The sequence below is a fragment of the Molothrus ater genome, chromosome 22 (genome assembly GCF_012460135.2).
Source record: "Molothrus ater isolate BHLD 08-10-18 breed brown headed cowbird chromosome 22, BPBGC_Mater_1.1, whole genome shotgun sequence".
In the NCBI taxonomy this organism is placed as follows: domain Eukaryota; kingdom Metazoa; phylum Chordata; class Aves; order Passeriformes; family Icteridae; genus Molothrus; species Molothrus ater.
In genome coordinates this window covers 5798438-5814742 of record NC_050499.2, presented here as the reverse complement: position 1 = coordinate 5814742, position 16305 = coordinate 5798438, and the positions used below count along the sequence as shown (strand labels likewise).

General features: G+C 49.9%; 1 protein-coding gene across 1 annotated transcript in view; it reads left to right on the top strand.

Annotated features, from left to right (window-relative positions):
- The first annotated feature begins 3290 nt into the window (after positions 1-3290).
- POU2F3 (POU class 2 homeobox 3) overlaps positions 3291-16305 on the top strand; it is a 48036-nt gene continuing 35021 nt past the window's right edge. Inside the window, 4 exon segments of the mRNA XM_036397525.2 lie at positions 3291-3361; positions 3363-3574; positions 8164-8217; positions 8822-8890. Coding sequence (XP_036253418.2) covers positions 3291-3361; positions 3363-3574; positions 8164-8217; positions 8822-8890 — 406 coding nt within the window.

The following is a 16305-nucleotide window of genomic DNA, read 5'->3' as shown; positions in this document are numbered from 1 at the left end:
CTTCACCCACCAACAATTCACCCTTTTCCAGGGCGGGGGAGCGGGGGATTGTTCTCTTTGTCTCTGATATCGGGGTTAAACCCAGCTCTGGGGCAGGCTGGGAGCAGAGTGGGGATGGATCCCAGGCACTGCTGTCCCTTCCCGCGTGTCGGGGATGTCGGGACGGACACGGGCTCGCTCTGGGAGCATCGGGACCCCTCTCCAGGAGGGTTTTAGTTTGGAATTCCGGGGCTCTGGAGCGGCCGTTGCCGGTGCAGTTCCCCGGCCTCCAGCAGTGGGTGCTGGCGGAGCGCGGCTGCGCTTCGGGATGTCGGGACAGGGATGTCGGGATGTCGGGACAGGGATGTCGGGACAGGGATGTCGGGACAGGGATGTTGGGATGTCGGGATGTCAGGATGTAGGGATGTTGGGATGTCAGGATGTCGGGATGTCGGGATGTCGGGATGTCGGGATGTCAGGACAGGGATGTCGGGACAGGGATGTCAGGATGTCGGGATGTCGGGATGTCGGGATGTCGGGATGTCGGGATGTTGGGATGTCAGGATGTCGGGATGTTGGGATGTCGGGACCGGGATGTCAGGATGTCGGGACAGGGATGTCGGGATGTCGGGACAGGGATGCTCGTGGTCCAGCCGGTCCCTGCAGGATCGCAGGATATCCCCAGCCCTCCCCCTCAAAAAAAATAAATTGGAGATTTTTGTGGCGTCTCGCTGCAGTTCGTGCTTCCAGGGCCCGTCCCAAGGCTGTGTCCCATAAATCAGGTGCTGCCTGCAGAGCTCATCTCCCTCCAAGAGATGCCTGGAACAGCAGGAGAGGAAGACCACGGTGCCTGCAGTGAGGAGGGGAGTGGATAGGTCATTGGTGACCACAAAGAAAAAAAAAGAGCAGAGTGTTTGATGGTGTCTGGGAGTGGTTTTAGCAGTGATCAGAGTAAAACCAATCCTGCCTTGCCTGATCATCTCATTTCCACAGCAGAAAGAAGTGGTGATGCTGTGATCCATGCTCTGACTTTCATAAGGATGATGTGTTCTCTCAAAGCTCAGGGCACTCAAGGAGATGGGCTTGGGGAGAAAACCACCTAAATATTCAACTTTTTCCCGCTGTTTCATTGAGCACAAAGTAACAGCCAGAAAAAGCCATTCCCAGCCGTGTGTGGGGCCAGGAGAGGGCACTGGTGCCCTGCCCGTGGCCAGGACAGCATCCCTGCCCAGAGGATGCCCAGGATTCCCGCCCGGCTGGAGATGCCACCGGCAGAGCCCTCCTGGTGGGCTCCGGAGAACGGGAAAAGCGCCAGGAAGAGCAGCGAGAGAGGAGAAACTCCTGCTTGGTGAACAAAAGCTGCTCTGATGTGGGGGAAGGAGAGCTCCCGTGGTCGCCAGCCTCTCGAGCTGGCTGGGAGCCACCAGCAAATAAATTCCTGTTTGACGCAGTGAAGAGACCCGATCACGTCAGGCTTCGGGATGGGGAAAACCCAGAGAAAAACACACGAGAAGAGGGCGGCAGCTGCCCAGGAACGCCGCAGGGCTCGGTGGCTGCAGGGGTGGCTGCAGTCCAGGAGCTGCGGGGAGCTGCCCGTGCCAAGCTGGTGCCACCTCGCTGCTTCCTGGAGGCTGAAATCTCATCCCTGCCCTGGAAAGAAATGTCGGGGCGAGCCGGGAAGCCCCAGCTCCCCTCCGGTTTTTCCTCGTTAGGGTTTCATGGAGCTCCTCCGCCCTGTCCCGGGGATGTCCTCGCTGCCCATGCCGCGGGGCCGGGCTGCAGGTGAGGCTGGAGATCCTGCCCGCCCACCCATCCCCTGGGAGAAACCTGTCTGTCCAGGGAGGGAGAGCGGCATGTGGGAACGCCGAGAGCCCTGGAACGTGAATTACCCAGCCGGAGAGAGATGAATGTGCGATAGCTCGTACCTGGCAGCTACTAATCGAGCGTTAACGCTTTCAGCAGCTCGGAACTGTCACACCGGTGTCCCCAGGGCTGCCGGGGTCACCAGGGTGGCACATGGCAGGGACAGGGAGCAGCTCGGTCCCTGTCACAGCTCAGGCTCTGGCCTCTGGCTCTTTCTGCAGAAGAAGCCAGCGTCAGGGATTTTTTCTTGCCTGGCTTCCCTGGAAGTTGGTCAATCCTGCAGCTTGGAGCAGCAGGGGTGAGGAGGGAGAGGCTGGCTGCCACTTCTCTCCTCTCCTTAGGGGACAGAGATGGAGCACATGTCAGGAGAGCAGCGTCTCCGTGTGCCAGCCTTTATCTTTATTATTTATTATTTATTATTTAACCCTGCTCTTTATCTCCAGCCAACACAGGTTTCTTTGATGTTTTTCACTTTCCTTTTTCATGCTGCTTCACTCAGCGTCGAGGTCCAGCCCAGCCTGAGAGGACGCAACACCCCAGGACTACCAGAGTGACCCCAAACCTGTGTTCCTTCACTCACACACCTTCCATGGGGGCAATGCCAACCCAGAGGTGCTTAGGGAGGGTCCAGCCCAGCCTGGGAGGACACAACACCCCAGGATTGCCAGAGTGACCCTCGGAACTGGGGCTGTTCAGCCTGGAGAAGAGGAGGCTCAGAGGTGCCCTTATTGCTCTCTGCACCTTCCTGAAGGGAGGCTGCAGACAGGTGGGGTTGGTCTCTGACAGAACCAGAGGACACAAGCTCAAGCTACGGCAGGGAAGGGATAGGTTGGATATTGTGAAAAAAAAATCGCTGAAAGAACAATAAAGCACTGGAATGCTCTTCCCAGGGAGGTGCTGGAATCACCATCTCTGGATGTGTTTAAAAACAGACTGGACATGGCACTGGGTGCTGTGGTCTGGGTGAGGTGTGAGGGCACAGGTTGGACTCGAGGATCTTGGAGGAACTTCTGTTCCTTCTCTCACCCACCTGCCCTGGGGGCACTGCCCACCCGGAGGAGCTCAGGGCCAATCCAGCCCAGCTTGAGAAGACACAACACCACAGAATGACCCCAAACCTCTGCTCCTTCACTTGCCCACCTTCCCTGGGGGCAATGCCCACCTGGAGGAGCTCAGGGCCGATCACAACACCACAGAATGACCCCAAACCTCTGCTCCTTCACTTGCCCACCTTCCCTGGGGGCAATGCCCACCCGGAGGAGCTCAGTGCCCAAAGGGGGGCTCGGGCAGGGCTTTGGGGCAGGTGCTGCGGGTGCTTCCCGAGCTCTGCCGAGGGCGGAGCGCTGCTCTTTCCTTCCTGCCCTCCTTCCCACCCCACCCCGCAGCCTGGCAGCGCTGCAGGGACTCATCCATCCCCCAGTTACTAATATGCAAATGGCAGCGTTTGCATGGGCCTGACGCCAGGCTGCTGGGTGTCAGGGCACCCGAGGGAGCCGGAGGTGGGGCGAGGCGTGGCAGCGCCGCATGCTCACCTGGCCCTGCATGGCAACAGGCAATGGAGCTCTAGGTGCCTTGGGCTGCGGACCCACGGCCGCTTCCAGAGGCAGCGGGTGGCAGAGGAGGGAGGGCAAACTGGCAGCCCCTGGCAACCTGGGGCTGACGGCAGGAGGCTGGGCACACCGCGGATTTCCCCCCGCCGGCAGGATGGTGAACCTGGAGTCCGTGCACGCAGGTAAAGGGCACGGAGCGCAGCGCGGAGCAGCCGGGGCCGTGGGCTCGGGCAGGAAATGGGCTTGATCCCATTCCCGTGACCTTTCCTCGCTCTTTTCCCTCCTCTTCTCTCCCGCCGGGGCGCCTGGTGAGGTGCCCACATTCCTGCCGGGGGATGGATGGATGGATGCTGCCCGGATCTGTTTAGGGGGCTGCCAAGCCATGCCCACAACGTGGGAGCAGCCCCGGTGCTGCCAGGGAGCAGCGCAGAGTGCTGGAAAATGAAACTTTTGGGGTGCCTGGAAAATGAGAATTTAGTGCCTGACCTGTGCGTCCTGTCATCGGGACAGAGCTGGGAGGAGGGAGAAGGGATAAACCCGCGGAGGGATGCGGCAAAGGCGGAGGGAGGTGTGAGAGAGAGATGGGACACGCGATGAAAGGAGAAAAGTTCGTGACAAAGAGGGAGAAGGAGGGAGAAATGAATGAGGAGGGAGCTGAGGGAGGCTGGGTTGAGTCAGGAATGAATGAGCAGCGATACTCAGGCGCTGCTTCCAGGGGGCTGCGCTTCTCACATCCCCCCCGAGCAGCCCCTGCCCTGCAGCGAGCTGGGAACAGCAGCAATCTCTGCCTGATGCCCCGGAGCTGTGCTGAGCCCCGGCTCACCCTGCCCGAGCTCCATCGCTGGGCACAGAGCTGCGGGTGATGCTGGAGCTGCAGACCCCGAGAGCCCCGTCCTGCCTGGGGTACAGGCATTTTGGGGTACAGGAGCCACTTTGGAGACTTTTGTCCTGGGCTTTGTGCGGCACAAAACGCTCTGCTGGAGGGGAGGATGCATCCATCACTCTGCCCCATTCCCTGGGTACCCCTGTGGGGCTCCTGCTCCTCAGGGCACACCTGGGGCTTTGTAGCCCACCCGGGAGCCCTGCCTGCCCCTGGGCTCCCAGACAGGCCTGCAGGGCAGGGCAGCGATGCCACCACCTCGGCCAGGCTCAGCGCTGTGACAGAGGTGGCCAAAGCCTTGGCTCCACGGCCCCTGCAGGGCTCTGGGATGGCTCTGTGGGCAGCCTGAGTGGGCTGGGGAGCCCTGGCCATGGGGAGAGGCTGCCAAGGAGGGTCTTGGCTCGGGGTGTGAGCCTGACTGGTCAGAGCACCTGCTCTGGGTGTGCTTGGGTCGGTGCCTCTGGGGGATGTGTCCCCTGCAGGCTCCAACCCACACATGCATCCATCCATCATCCATCCATCCATCCATCCATCCATCCATCCATCCATCCATCCATCCATCCATCCATCCATCCAATTCAGGTGGACGCCCCCTCAGCTCTTCCCTTTCCATGGGAATTTTAACTCTTTCCAAACTCGTTGGAGGGGACAAAAAGAAAAGGTAAAAAGCGACCCACCCACCCATCCAGCCACCCAATGCAGCCCTCCAGCCGTCCCCCGGGCTCGTGGGTGACCCTTTCCTCACAGGGACATTCCCCAGCTGGGTCCTGTGCCCTCTGTCAGGGCTGGTGGCATCGTCCCCAGGCTGGGTTTGGAGCTGGGGCTGTGCTCCCACTGCCCCTGATCTGGCACAAAGGCTGCAGCTTCCAGGAGTCCTTTGGAGCCCAGCACAGTGGGTGTGTGGTTTTTTTCACCCCTCCACAAAAGCAGTTCAGTTCTGGGGTCCCTGAGCAGCTTTGAGGCCCCTCTGTAACCTTTATGCAGAGCTGAGCTCAGCTTAAACCCCAGTTTTTGTCTTGGAGGGGTTTTTTTCCCAACTTCAATGATTTTAAGAGAAGACACAGCCCCCTGGAGGACTCCCATGCCCCTCACAGCCTCCTCTCTGCTGAGACACTTCCCTGCTGGCTGCCACCACCCCCTCCCGGGGCATTTTGGATATTTCACCTCCCTGGATATTTGGAAATTTTGGCTATTCCAGCTCCCTGCAGCCTCCAGAGGGACTCAGGCACCCAAAGCCTCGGGGTGATGCTCCCAGGCAAGCCCAGCTCCCCCTGCTCCAGGAGCAGATTCCCCTTTTCCAGCCATCAGGCTGGCTCACCCAGCGGCCACGGGCAGCTTGGGAAAGGCTTTATTTGCTGACAGCGTTTGTTTCAGCACAAATAGAGATGCAGATATGTCCTGGAGAAGTGTCTGCACGGGCAGAGCTCCTTTGGTCTGGCTGAACCACCCAGCCTGCCCCTGCCCCTGCTCTCTTTGGGAGCTGGGGAAGAGCAGCACATTTTTAATATGGCCCAGGCCACACTGGCGGCTCCTAATAGGCCTGTGGTTTACAGTTAGGCTGTCCTAAGCTGGGTTATTTTTCCCAGAGAGGTTTTATTTCTTTTTTATTTATTTATTTTTATTTTTTTTTTCTCCAAGCCTGATTATCCTGTGTGTATTGCTAAGCTGGCAAAGCTGTGTGGAAGGAGCTGCCCTGTCTGAAGGTGGTTTTTAGGATGGAGCAGGGGTCAAAGCTGGGTTTGCATCGCTCTGGTGGTACTGGAAGGGCTTTGGGTGTCCATAAAAAGGTTGCAATTAGATTAGAAAACAATTGCTCTGTGTGTCTGCTCCTGGTTCCCAAGGATCTCTTGGAGGGTGCTGCTGCTGCCCTGTCATCCATAGGGACACGAAATCTGTACCCCTGTGGCTACAGATTACAAAAATCCTAAATACAGATACAGAATACAAAATCTACCCTTAACCTTAAACCTCTCAGATCAGCAGGCAGAGCTTTCCTTTTCTTTCTGCTTATTTTTCCCTTTTTATTTTCTTTTTCCCAACAAGATATTCATACTGTAATAACTTGTGCACATTTGTAGGGGATTTGAATCTCACTGAAAATAAAATTCAAGATATTCAAACTGTAATAATTTGTGCACATTTATAGGGGATTTTTTGAATCTCACTGAAAATAAAATTCAACTTATTCAAACTAATAATTTGTGCACATTTATAGGGTTTTTTTTGAATCTCACTGAAAATAAAATTCAAGAGATTCAAACTGTAATAACTTGTGCACATTTACAGGGGGGATTTGAATTTCTCTGAAAATAAAATTCAATATATTCAAACTGTAATAACTTGTGCACATTTATAGAGGGGATTTGAATTTCTCTGAAAATAAAATTCAATATATTCTAACTGTAATAATTTGTGCACATTTATAGGGGTGATTTGAATCTCACTGAAAATAAAATTCAAGAGATTCAAACTGTAATAACTTGTGCACATTTATAGGGGGGGTGTTTGAACCTCGCTGAAAATAAAATTCCTGTGCATGGGAATCCCAGGGCATCTCTTATCTCGCAGCTGCAGGAGGAGGGGATTTACCTGGTGGATAACATGTGATATGCAATCAAGGTGCAGCAGCAATTCCTCCTTCCCTCCCCACCCATCCCAGTTTTTAATGGCAGAGGGGTGTGGGGGTCACTCCTGCAGGAGGGACAGAGATTTTCATGCTCTGTTTTTCTGCCTGTCCTTCCTCAGCTCTGTCTCAGCTGCTCCAGCTCTCTCTCTCTTGGGAATTAAATATTTGCTTTCCCTAATTTTATATATATATTTTTTAACAAGCTTTCAAGCTTTCTCACCAAAGGAAGCACCCAAATTTCTGCAGGCTTTTTGATTTTTTTTTTCTTCCTCTATTTTATGAGAACTTGCCTTTTTTTTTTTTTTTAAATACTTTTTGGCAGCCAGCAAAACTTTGTGCTTTGTAGATTGCCTAAGTTAGGGTCCCTTGGCAGTGGTACAAGACAAGAAGATGTTTATAGCTGATGGTAATTACTCTTCCTGCAGTAGAAATGCTTAGAAGCCCCACTAAATGTTCATGTCTTAATTGCAGAGGGTTTATTTGAAGGGGAAAAAAAAGAAAAATCCCACAACTCTTTTCTCCCTCCTTTTCCCCCCCTTCACTCCTTAATATAATTTGAGGAAAGGAAGTTTCTGAAGTATGTGAAAGTTTCTGTGCTCTGGTATAAAATCCTGATTTTTTTTTTCCTACCTTTATTCATTTGCTGGAGAAAGTTACAGACTTTCAACTTGATCAAAGCTAGGAAATCTTGGCCAGAAAAGCAGATTATCTGCTGTTTGCACACGAGGGCAACTTTGAATATGGGAGAAGAAAACCTGCACACACACACACACACACACACACACACAAAGCCCTGCCTGTTTTGGTGGGAGCAAAAGAGGGAAATGGGGATAAAAATCCAACGGGGCCGCTCTCATCTGTTTGGGAATAACAAAAGGTGGATCTGGGGAAGAGGAAAAGGGTTTGCATGGTGCTTTTAGGTGGCTTCCACCTGCCTTCCCTATCCCAGCAAAACCACAGCAAACACTGGCCCAGCTTCCCCGCTGTTGTTATTCCCCCATGCAAATGGGGAGAGTCTGTGGCCGGGATTGGCTGCAGGAAGCACATGCAAATCACTCAAGTAATAAAAAATTATCTCCTTTTTTTACCTGTTTTTTTTTTTTTTTTTATCCCCCGCAACGAGTCTGGAAACAGTTAAAATTCCAGTGCAAAGGGAAAAGCTGAGGGGTGTCCATGTGAATTTGAATAGAGATCCCCTCTTCTCCCACCTCTGTGTCCTTGGCCTCTTTTAATGTGATGTTGACCATTCCCACCTTTTCTTGCAGCTGTCCCCGAAGGAGAAAGTGGCCCCGGGTGTGGTGGCAGTCATCACTTCAAGGGTAAATGACAAATTTCTTGGCCTGGGTGAGGATGGGGGGGAAATGCAGGGCACAACACTTTGGGACAAGGCAGATCTTGGGTGGCTTTTGAGGGTTGTGAACACTTGTAAGTGACAAAAAGAGGAGAAATAAAGTGCAGATAGAGGCAGTGGGAAAAACAAGTTGGGTTTGAGCCATCTTGAAGGGCAAGGGAAGGATTTGGGAGAAAGCTGGAGGGATCCCCATCTCTGCAGGTGTGGGAGGTGCTGTCCCAGCCAGAGCACCACAGCAGGTTTGGGAAGCCTGACCAGGGCTGGGGAGCTCCCAGTGCTGAATCCACCCCTTTATCCCGTGGGTGAGGAGGGATGAAAAGGGTGAAAACCCCCCCAGCAAACCGGGGAGGGGGGACAGGAGTGAGGGGGGCTGCAAAGAGCAACAGGAGGGAAAGTGCATCCTCAGAGCTGATGAATATTCCAGCGCCTGGATGTTGAGGAATCAGAAATTTGAAAGTCTGATGGTTTATTATAATTACACACATTCATTTGTGCTGTTTAGTGGAAGCCACATGTGCCTGTTGCCTGGGACTGTGACCTGTTATTAAAATCAGTTGTGCCTCCTTTTCCAGAGATCAAGATGAGCGGGGATGCTGCAGATTCCACAGACACCCGGCACGAGCCTGACCAGGTGGAGCCAGGTAAGGAGGGTCTGGGGCGGCAGGGGCAGGAGAGCAAGGAGAAACAAAAGAAAAAATAACAAAAAAAGGGGAATGTGTGTGCTGGAAGTTTCTTCCCCCGTGCTTTTTCTGGGCTCCTGTTGCTGCTCTTGCAGCCTGGCAGTTGATCAGGAATGTGCTCAGGGCTAGGATTGCGTTGGTATCTTGATCAGCCATGCAAGATCCCTCCTGTGTGACAGCAGCGAATCCCAGAGTGCCTCCCCCATGTGCCCAGCGGGTCTGACATGGAAATTCACTCACAGGGTGCCTCCTCAGTGTCCTCTGTGGGTTTGAGGCTGAAATTTGCTCACAGAGGGCCTGCCCCAGTGTCCCCAGGTCACAGAGTGCCTCTCCAATGTCCTCTGTGGGTTTGAGGTTGAAATTTGCTCACAGAGGGCCTGCCCCAATGTCCCCAGCTCACAGGGTGCCTCCCCCATGTCCGCAGTGGGTCTGATGTGGGAATTCACTCACAGAGTTCTTCCCCAATGTCTCCAGCAGGTTTGAGTTTGAAATTTGTTCACAGAGTGACTCCCCAGTGTCCCCAGGTCACAGAGTGCCTCCCCAATGTCCTCTGTGGGTTTGAGGTTGAAATTTGCTCACAGAGCGCCTCCCCAGTGCCCTCAGCTCACAGAGTTCCTCCCCAATGTCCCCAGCAGGTTTGAGTTTGAAAGTTGTTCACAGAGTGACTCCCCAATGTCCCCAGTGGGTTTCAGGTGGAAATTCACTCACAGGGTGCCTCCCCAATATCTCCAGCAGGTTGGAGTTTGAAATTTGCTCACAGAGTGCCTCCCCAATGTCCCCAGCATGTCTGACATGGAATTTTGCTTAGAGAGTGCCTGCCCAATGTCCTCTGTGGGTCTGAGGTGGAAATTCACTCACAGAGTGCCTGCCCAGTGTCCTCAGCAGGCCTGACAGGGAAATTCACTCGCAGGGTGCTTCCCCCATGTTCCCCAGCTCAGAGAGTGCCTCCCCAATGTCCCCAGTGGGTTTTGAGTTTGAAATTTGCTCACAGAATGCCTGCCCCATGTCCTCTGTGGGTCTGACAGGGAAATTTGCTCAGAGAGTGCCTCCCCCATGTCCCCAGCAGGTCTGATGTGGAAATTTGCTCACAGAGTGCCTCCCCAACGTCCCCATCAGGTTTGAGTTTGAAATTTGCTCAGAAAGTGCCTGCCCCATGTCCCCAGCAGGTCTGACGTGGAAATTTGCTCAGAGTGCCTCTCCAATGTCCTCAGTGGGTTTGAGGTGGAAATTCACTCATAGAGTGCCTCTCTAATGTCCCCATCAGGTTTGAGTTTGAAATTCACTCACAGAGTGCCTGCCCCAATGTCCTCAGTGGGTTTGAGGTGGAAATTCACTCACAGGGTGCCTCCCCAGTGGGTCTGATGTGGAATTCAGAAATTCGGAAATTCGCTGCCGCCTGTGCCTCAGCAGTGATGGCTTTGGAACAGCCCCGGTGCACTCAGCTCAGCTCTGTATCCACAGGGTTGTGCCAGGAGCTTTTCCTTAGGGAAAGCAGCATTTTCTGGGCTCTGTGTGTGTGTGGAGAAAAATGGGAGGGACTTTGGGAATAACCAAATCCAGTCTGGGAGCTGCAGCAGCAGCGGGTGCAGAGGTGTGGTTGGGTTCTCACCTCACACCTGATGCTGAGCAGGCTCCAGCTCCTCACGGAGCCCCCAAATCCCTCGGATCTGGAAAGCTGAGGCTCAGGGGGATCCTTTGAAGGTGCCAGTGATGCTGTGAGCACTGATTTCTGCCAGGTTTGCCCACCACCAGGTGTAACAGGCACCCGAAAAATCAGGTTTGTGCTTTGGGGCTGCCTGGAGTGAGATTTGGATCGCTGAGATTTGAATCCCATTTACAAGGCCCTGTAATTTCCCAAAGGGCCATGGTCACATCCCTTTGTAGGCAAATGAGCAACACTAAGAAATCATCTTAGCACCCACTAGGTGCAGCAAATTAAGGTTATTAAAAGCTGTGCTGTAGGATTAGAAATCAACACCTTTCAAAGCAAAAACTGCTGGAGAAAATGTAGAGGAACCAAATATTCTCTGAGTAATGAAGAGCCCTAAGCTTGGGCCAGGGGCATGTGGAAGAGCAGGTGAAAACTTTGCATGGAATGATTTTCCTCTTATAAAATTTGAGGGAAAAAAAAAGAGATTTTGGGTAAGCAAGAGAACTCCAGATTTTAAAGGGATTAAAGGGACCAACCTCACTCCTTGATTTAGAAATCCCAATAACTGAGTTATTTGACAAAATCTAAACTAGAGACCAAACCTGGTTCTGTTCACATCCATGAACTCTGACGGACTTTGGCCAGCTCAGCTCCTGCTCAGGGCTCTCGAATCACCCCAAATTTGGGTTTGGGATAAACCAGCATCAAACACATCCCAAACTCCCCAAGCTCCTCCAAAAACCCCTGAGAGCTGTTACAGGCCCTTAAATCAGGAACTGGAACCCCCTGAAATATTTGGTGCTCATTGATGGGGTGGCAGGATTAATCAAGATGAAGGAAAATGGGGATTTAATTCTGGTACTAAATGTAGTGGGAGTCAGAAATGTTAAACCAGAAGCTGGCAGCACATTTGGTTGGATAAAATTTGGATTTTTTGTCAGCTTAAGCATCCCAGACAGCCATTAGTGAGAGCTGCAGCGCCTCTTTCTAGTGGTAATTGAGAAAAGAAAGCAGAACAGCGAAGTCAATTTGTTTGAAAATAACAAAAAATATTCACGGCAGCAGCGTTGGTGGCTCAGAGCCTTCAAATCAAGCAGGGAAATCAGGACGAGTAAATCTCCTTCATTTGCAAAGAGCGGCACAAAGAACCTGTTTAAATCGCTTTTTTCTGCTAAGGCTGTCCCCGTGATTTTTTGATTTTTTTCTGAGTATGTCCCAGTGATATTTTGATTTTTAAATTTTTTTCTGAGGCTGTTCCAGTGATTTTTTAATTTTTTAATTTTTTTTCTGAGTCTGTCCCGGTGATTTTTTTTATTTTTTGATATTTTTTTCTTAGGCTGTCCCAGTGATGATTTTTTTTTTCCCTGAGGCTGTCACAATGATTTTTTAAATATTTTTTGATATTTTTTGATTTTTTTTTTCCCTGAGGCTGTCCCAGTGATTTTTTTTATAATTTTGATTTTTTTTTTTCTGATGCTGTCACAGTGATTTTTTAATTTGTTTTACTTTTTTCTTAGGCTGTCCCAGTTATGATTTTTTTCTTTTCCCCTGAAGCTGTCCCAATGATTTTTTGTTTTATAATTTTGATTTTTTTTTTCCTGAGGCTGTCCTGATGATTTTTTAATATTTTTTTAATTTTTTCTGAGGCCATCCTGATGATTTTTTAATATTTTTTTATTTTTTCTGCGGCCGTCCTGATGATTTTTTAATATTTTTTAAATTTTTTCTGAGACTGTCCTGATGATTTTTTAATATTTTTTAAATTTTTTATCAGGCTGTCCTGATGATTATTTAATATTTTTTTTATTTTTTCTGAGGCCGTCCTGATGATTTTTTAATATTTTTTAAATTTTTTCTGAGACTGTCCTGATGATTTTTTAATATTTTTTAAATTTTTTCTCAGGCTGTCCTGATGATTATTTAATATTTTTTTAATTTTTTCTCAGGCTGTCCTGATGATTATTTAATATTTTTTTTATTTTTTCTGAGGCCGTCCTGATGATTATTTAATATTTTTTCTCAGGCTGTCCTGATGATTATTTAATATTTTTTTATTTTTTCTCAGGCTGTCCTGGTGATTTTTTAATATTTTTTTTTATTTTTTCTCAGTGATTTTTTTTTTTATAATTTTGATTTCTTTTTTCCTGAGGCCGTCCTGGTGATTATTTAATATATTTTTATTTTTTTCTGAGGCCGTCCCAGTGATTTTTTTTTTGATCTGCTCCGGTTCCTTTGGGGAATGAGACCCTGCAGAGTGCTGGGCTGTCCTTTGGGTCCTGCTGAGGTTGTCACCCTTGGGGACCCCTTGCAGGACCCTCGGGGGGTGGCAGCACCCGTCCCTCACCTGTGCAAGGTGCAGCTCAGGTATTTCCCCCAACCCTTCCCCGCGCTGTTTTCTCAGCCCTTTCTGTTTATAAACAACAAAGCTCCCTTTGTGCCGAGCTTCCCGGGAAGTTTTTGCGCTCCTTTGCAGGCATTGTTGGAGGAATATTTACTAATAATGTTGTGTTTGGGTTCCCTGCTTCATGTGGGAAAAGGCTCAGAGTGGTTGCTGATGACTCATTAATTGAATTTCCCATTTCCTACCAAATTGAGCCAATCCACACAGCTCATTCCCCCTCAAAAAAAAGGAGAGGTCTCTTACCAAATTAATATTACACCTAGAAATCCTCCTAGGTGCAGATATCCAAAGGCTTTTCATCACCAAAAGATGCAGGATGGCTCCAAGAACTTGAATAAGAAAAAAAAAGAAAAATTAAGGAATTAAGTACCAAAATGCTTTTGTAAACCAAGCCCTTGATCTAAAACTGAAGCCTAAAGATCTGATGGGAAGTGGCAGGAGCAGAGGCATAATCTCATCCTTTCATATCCCTGCCAATTCCAGGCTTAGAAGGAGAGAAAAAAAACAAAAAAAAAAGGGTAATTTGGGGCATTGTTCTACTTTGAAAGTGTTTGAAATAATTGTGGAGGCTTTTCTTTTTTGAGAAAATTCTTAAAATCGTTCGCCTTTCATAGGAGGTTTGGGGATCTCAGTGCTTTTTTTTTTTTTTTTTTTTTTAATTCTTTTAATCCACACCAATTCCACAGAAAATATTTCAGGGCTTTTAAAAATGATATCTTCCAGAAGCTTGTGTTTTTTTGATCCCAAATCTACTGCTTACAATGAAATTTTGTCATTTTACAAACTATTATTTAAAAAATATAATTTCTAAGGCTTCTCACTGCCCAGCCCTGTGAATATTAACCCCCCCCCTTAACTTCAGCTCTGAAATTTTAAATCATTAATCATTTTTAATAATTTTTTAATCATTTAATCAGAGAATTATCCCTCTGCTTTTAGGGTGCTTTTCCCCTTTCCCTGCCTGATTCCAAGCCTTGCCACTGGAGTTGTTTCAGAGCTTTTAAAGAAAGAAAAGATTTTATTTTCCAGAAATTTGTTGGGTTTTGATCCCAAATCTACCGGTTACAGTGAAATTATGCCATTTTACAAACTATTATTTTAAAATATACAATTTCTAAGGGTTCTCACTGCCCAGCCCTGTGAATATTAATTTATTTCAGCTCTGAATTTTTTAAATCACACGTGCAAGGGGGAACCAGCTGCCCCAGCAAGGGTTGGTTCCCCTTCCCCATCACGCCAGGGATGTGGGGCAGGCTGAGCAGGGATTACCCCTCTGCTTTCAGGCTCCTTTCCCTTTGCCTGATTCCAAGCCTTGTCACTGGGGCTGTTTCAGGGCTTTTAAAAAAAGAAAAGATTTTATTTTCCAGAAATTTGTGGTTTTTGGATCCCAGATCTACCAGTTACAGTGAAATTTTGCCATTTTAGAAACTATTCTTTTCAAAAATATAATTTCTAAGGCTTCTCACTGCCCAATTATTAATCCTCCCTTAACTTCAGCTCTGAATTTTTTTCATCATATGTGAAAGGGGGAACCAGTTGCTCCAACAAGGGTTGGTTTCCCGTCCCCATCACGCCAGGGATGTGGGGCAGGCTGAGCAGGGATTACCCCTCTGCTTTCAGGCTCCTTTTCCCCTTTCCCTGCCTCATTCCAAGCCTTGGCACCGGGGCTGAGCCTCCATGGGGGGTAACGAAGAGCAGCGAGTTTTCTGCTTGGCCGGGAGCTCTTTTCATCTTTTTTTTTTTTTCTTTTTTTTTTTTCTTTTTTTTTTTTTTTTTTGTTTCCAACTGATGAAAGCCATGCCAGCGAGCTCTGCTGATTTTTTTGATGGGAACTGTGGGGGCTTGGCAGTGCCGAGTGTCGCCCCTGGTCCTGCAGCCCCGGGGCAGAGATCTCCCCCTTCTTGTGGTTTATCTAAGCCCTGATATCTGATGCAACAGAACGCTGAGGTGGGACTTGCCCCTGTCTGTCTGTTTGTTTGTGTCAGACACTTGTTCCCCGGTTATCTCCTCCATCAAAACAGGTTACACCAAGCAGAGCTACTTCCCTTTGATTTCATCTGTTGAGGCTATGGGGGGGAAGCCAAAGCTTTTACAAAAAGGGCGATAGGGAAGCGCTTCAAACACAACCACGGGGAAGGGAATAGCTGCAGGCAGCCCCAGCATCTTCCCTCCCCACCCTGTAACCCCAGGAGCTGGGCTCTGCCAGCAGGGCTGGCTGTGCTGGGCACCCCAGCTCTGGGGGGATGTGGGGTGCCCTGTGGGACACATATGGGGAGGGGCTGGGTGGCTCCTGGGGTGCCTTGGGAAGGCAGAGTTAAGGAATAAAGCAGGGATTTGTGAAAAGGATCAATGGATGCACCTTGGGCAGCACAAGAGCCCAGCCAGGGCTGCACCCAAGATGAACCAAAATGGTCCCAAATGAACCCAAGGTGGACCCAAAATGGTCACAAAATGAACCCAAGGTGGACCCAAAATGGTCAGAAAATGAACCCAAAATGGTGACAAAATGAGCCCAAGATGAACCAAAATGGTCCCAAAATGAACCCAAGATGAACCCAAATGGTCCCAAAATGCCCGAGCGCTCCCGGGGTCTCTCCCTTGGATCAGTTCTGCTCCATTTGCATCTTGCAGTTCATTGTCCCATTCCAGCTTTAGCCCATGCAGTCCCATCCTTGTTTTTCTCTCTCCAGCCCACGGTGTTTGTGCTCTTGGGCTGAGATTTGGATCATTTGTCCTTGGTGCCCAGCTGGAGCAGGAATTGTTTTGTCTCCCTGCTCTGTGCCCAGAGCTCAGCATCCCCTGATGTGAACCCAGACCCACACACTAAAGCAGAATCTGAGAAATAGAAAAGCTGAAACCTGAGGCATCACCTGGGATGAGGGGAGTTGCTGTGTCAAAGGAAATACAGGTTGGATATCAGGAAAAAGTTTTTTACAGCAGGGGTGATAAAGTTCTGGAATGTTCTGCCCAGGGAGGTGGTGGAGTCCCCATCCCTGGGTGTGTTTAACAAAGCCTGGATGTGGCTCTGGGTGCCAGGGTTGAGTTGAGGTGCTGGGGCTGGGTTGGACTCCATGGTCTTGAAGGTCTCTTCCAACCTGGTCATTCTGTGAATTTCTGTGAATTTCTGTGAATTCTGTGAATTCTGTGGCTGAGCCTGGGAGCTGGAGGGGAAGGGCATGGGGACAGAAAGGTGCTGGGTGGATTGGTGGAGCTCTGGGCTCTTGGTGGCAGCCTGGGTAACTTTTCTGAGTGCTTTAGGATCACAGAATGTCCTGAGCTGGGAGGGACGCCCAGGATCATCCAGTGCAGCTCCTGGCCCTGCTC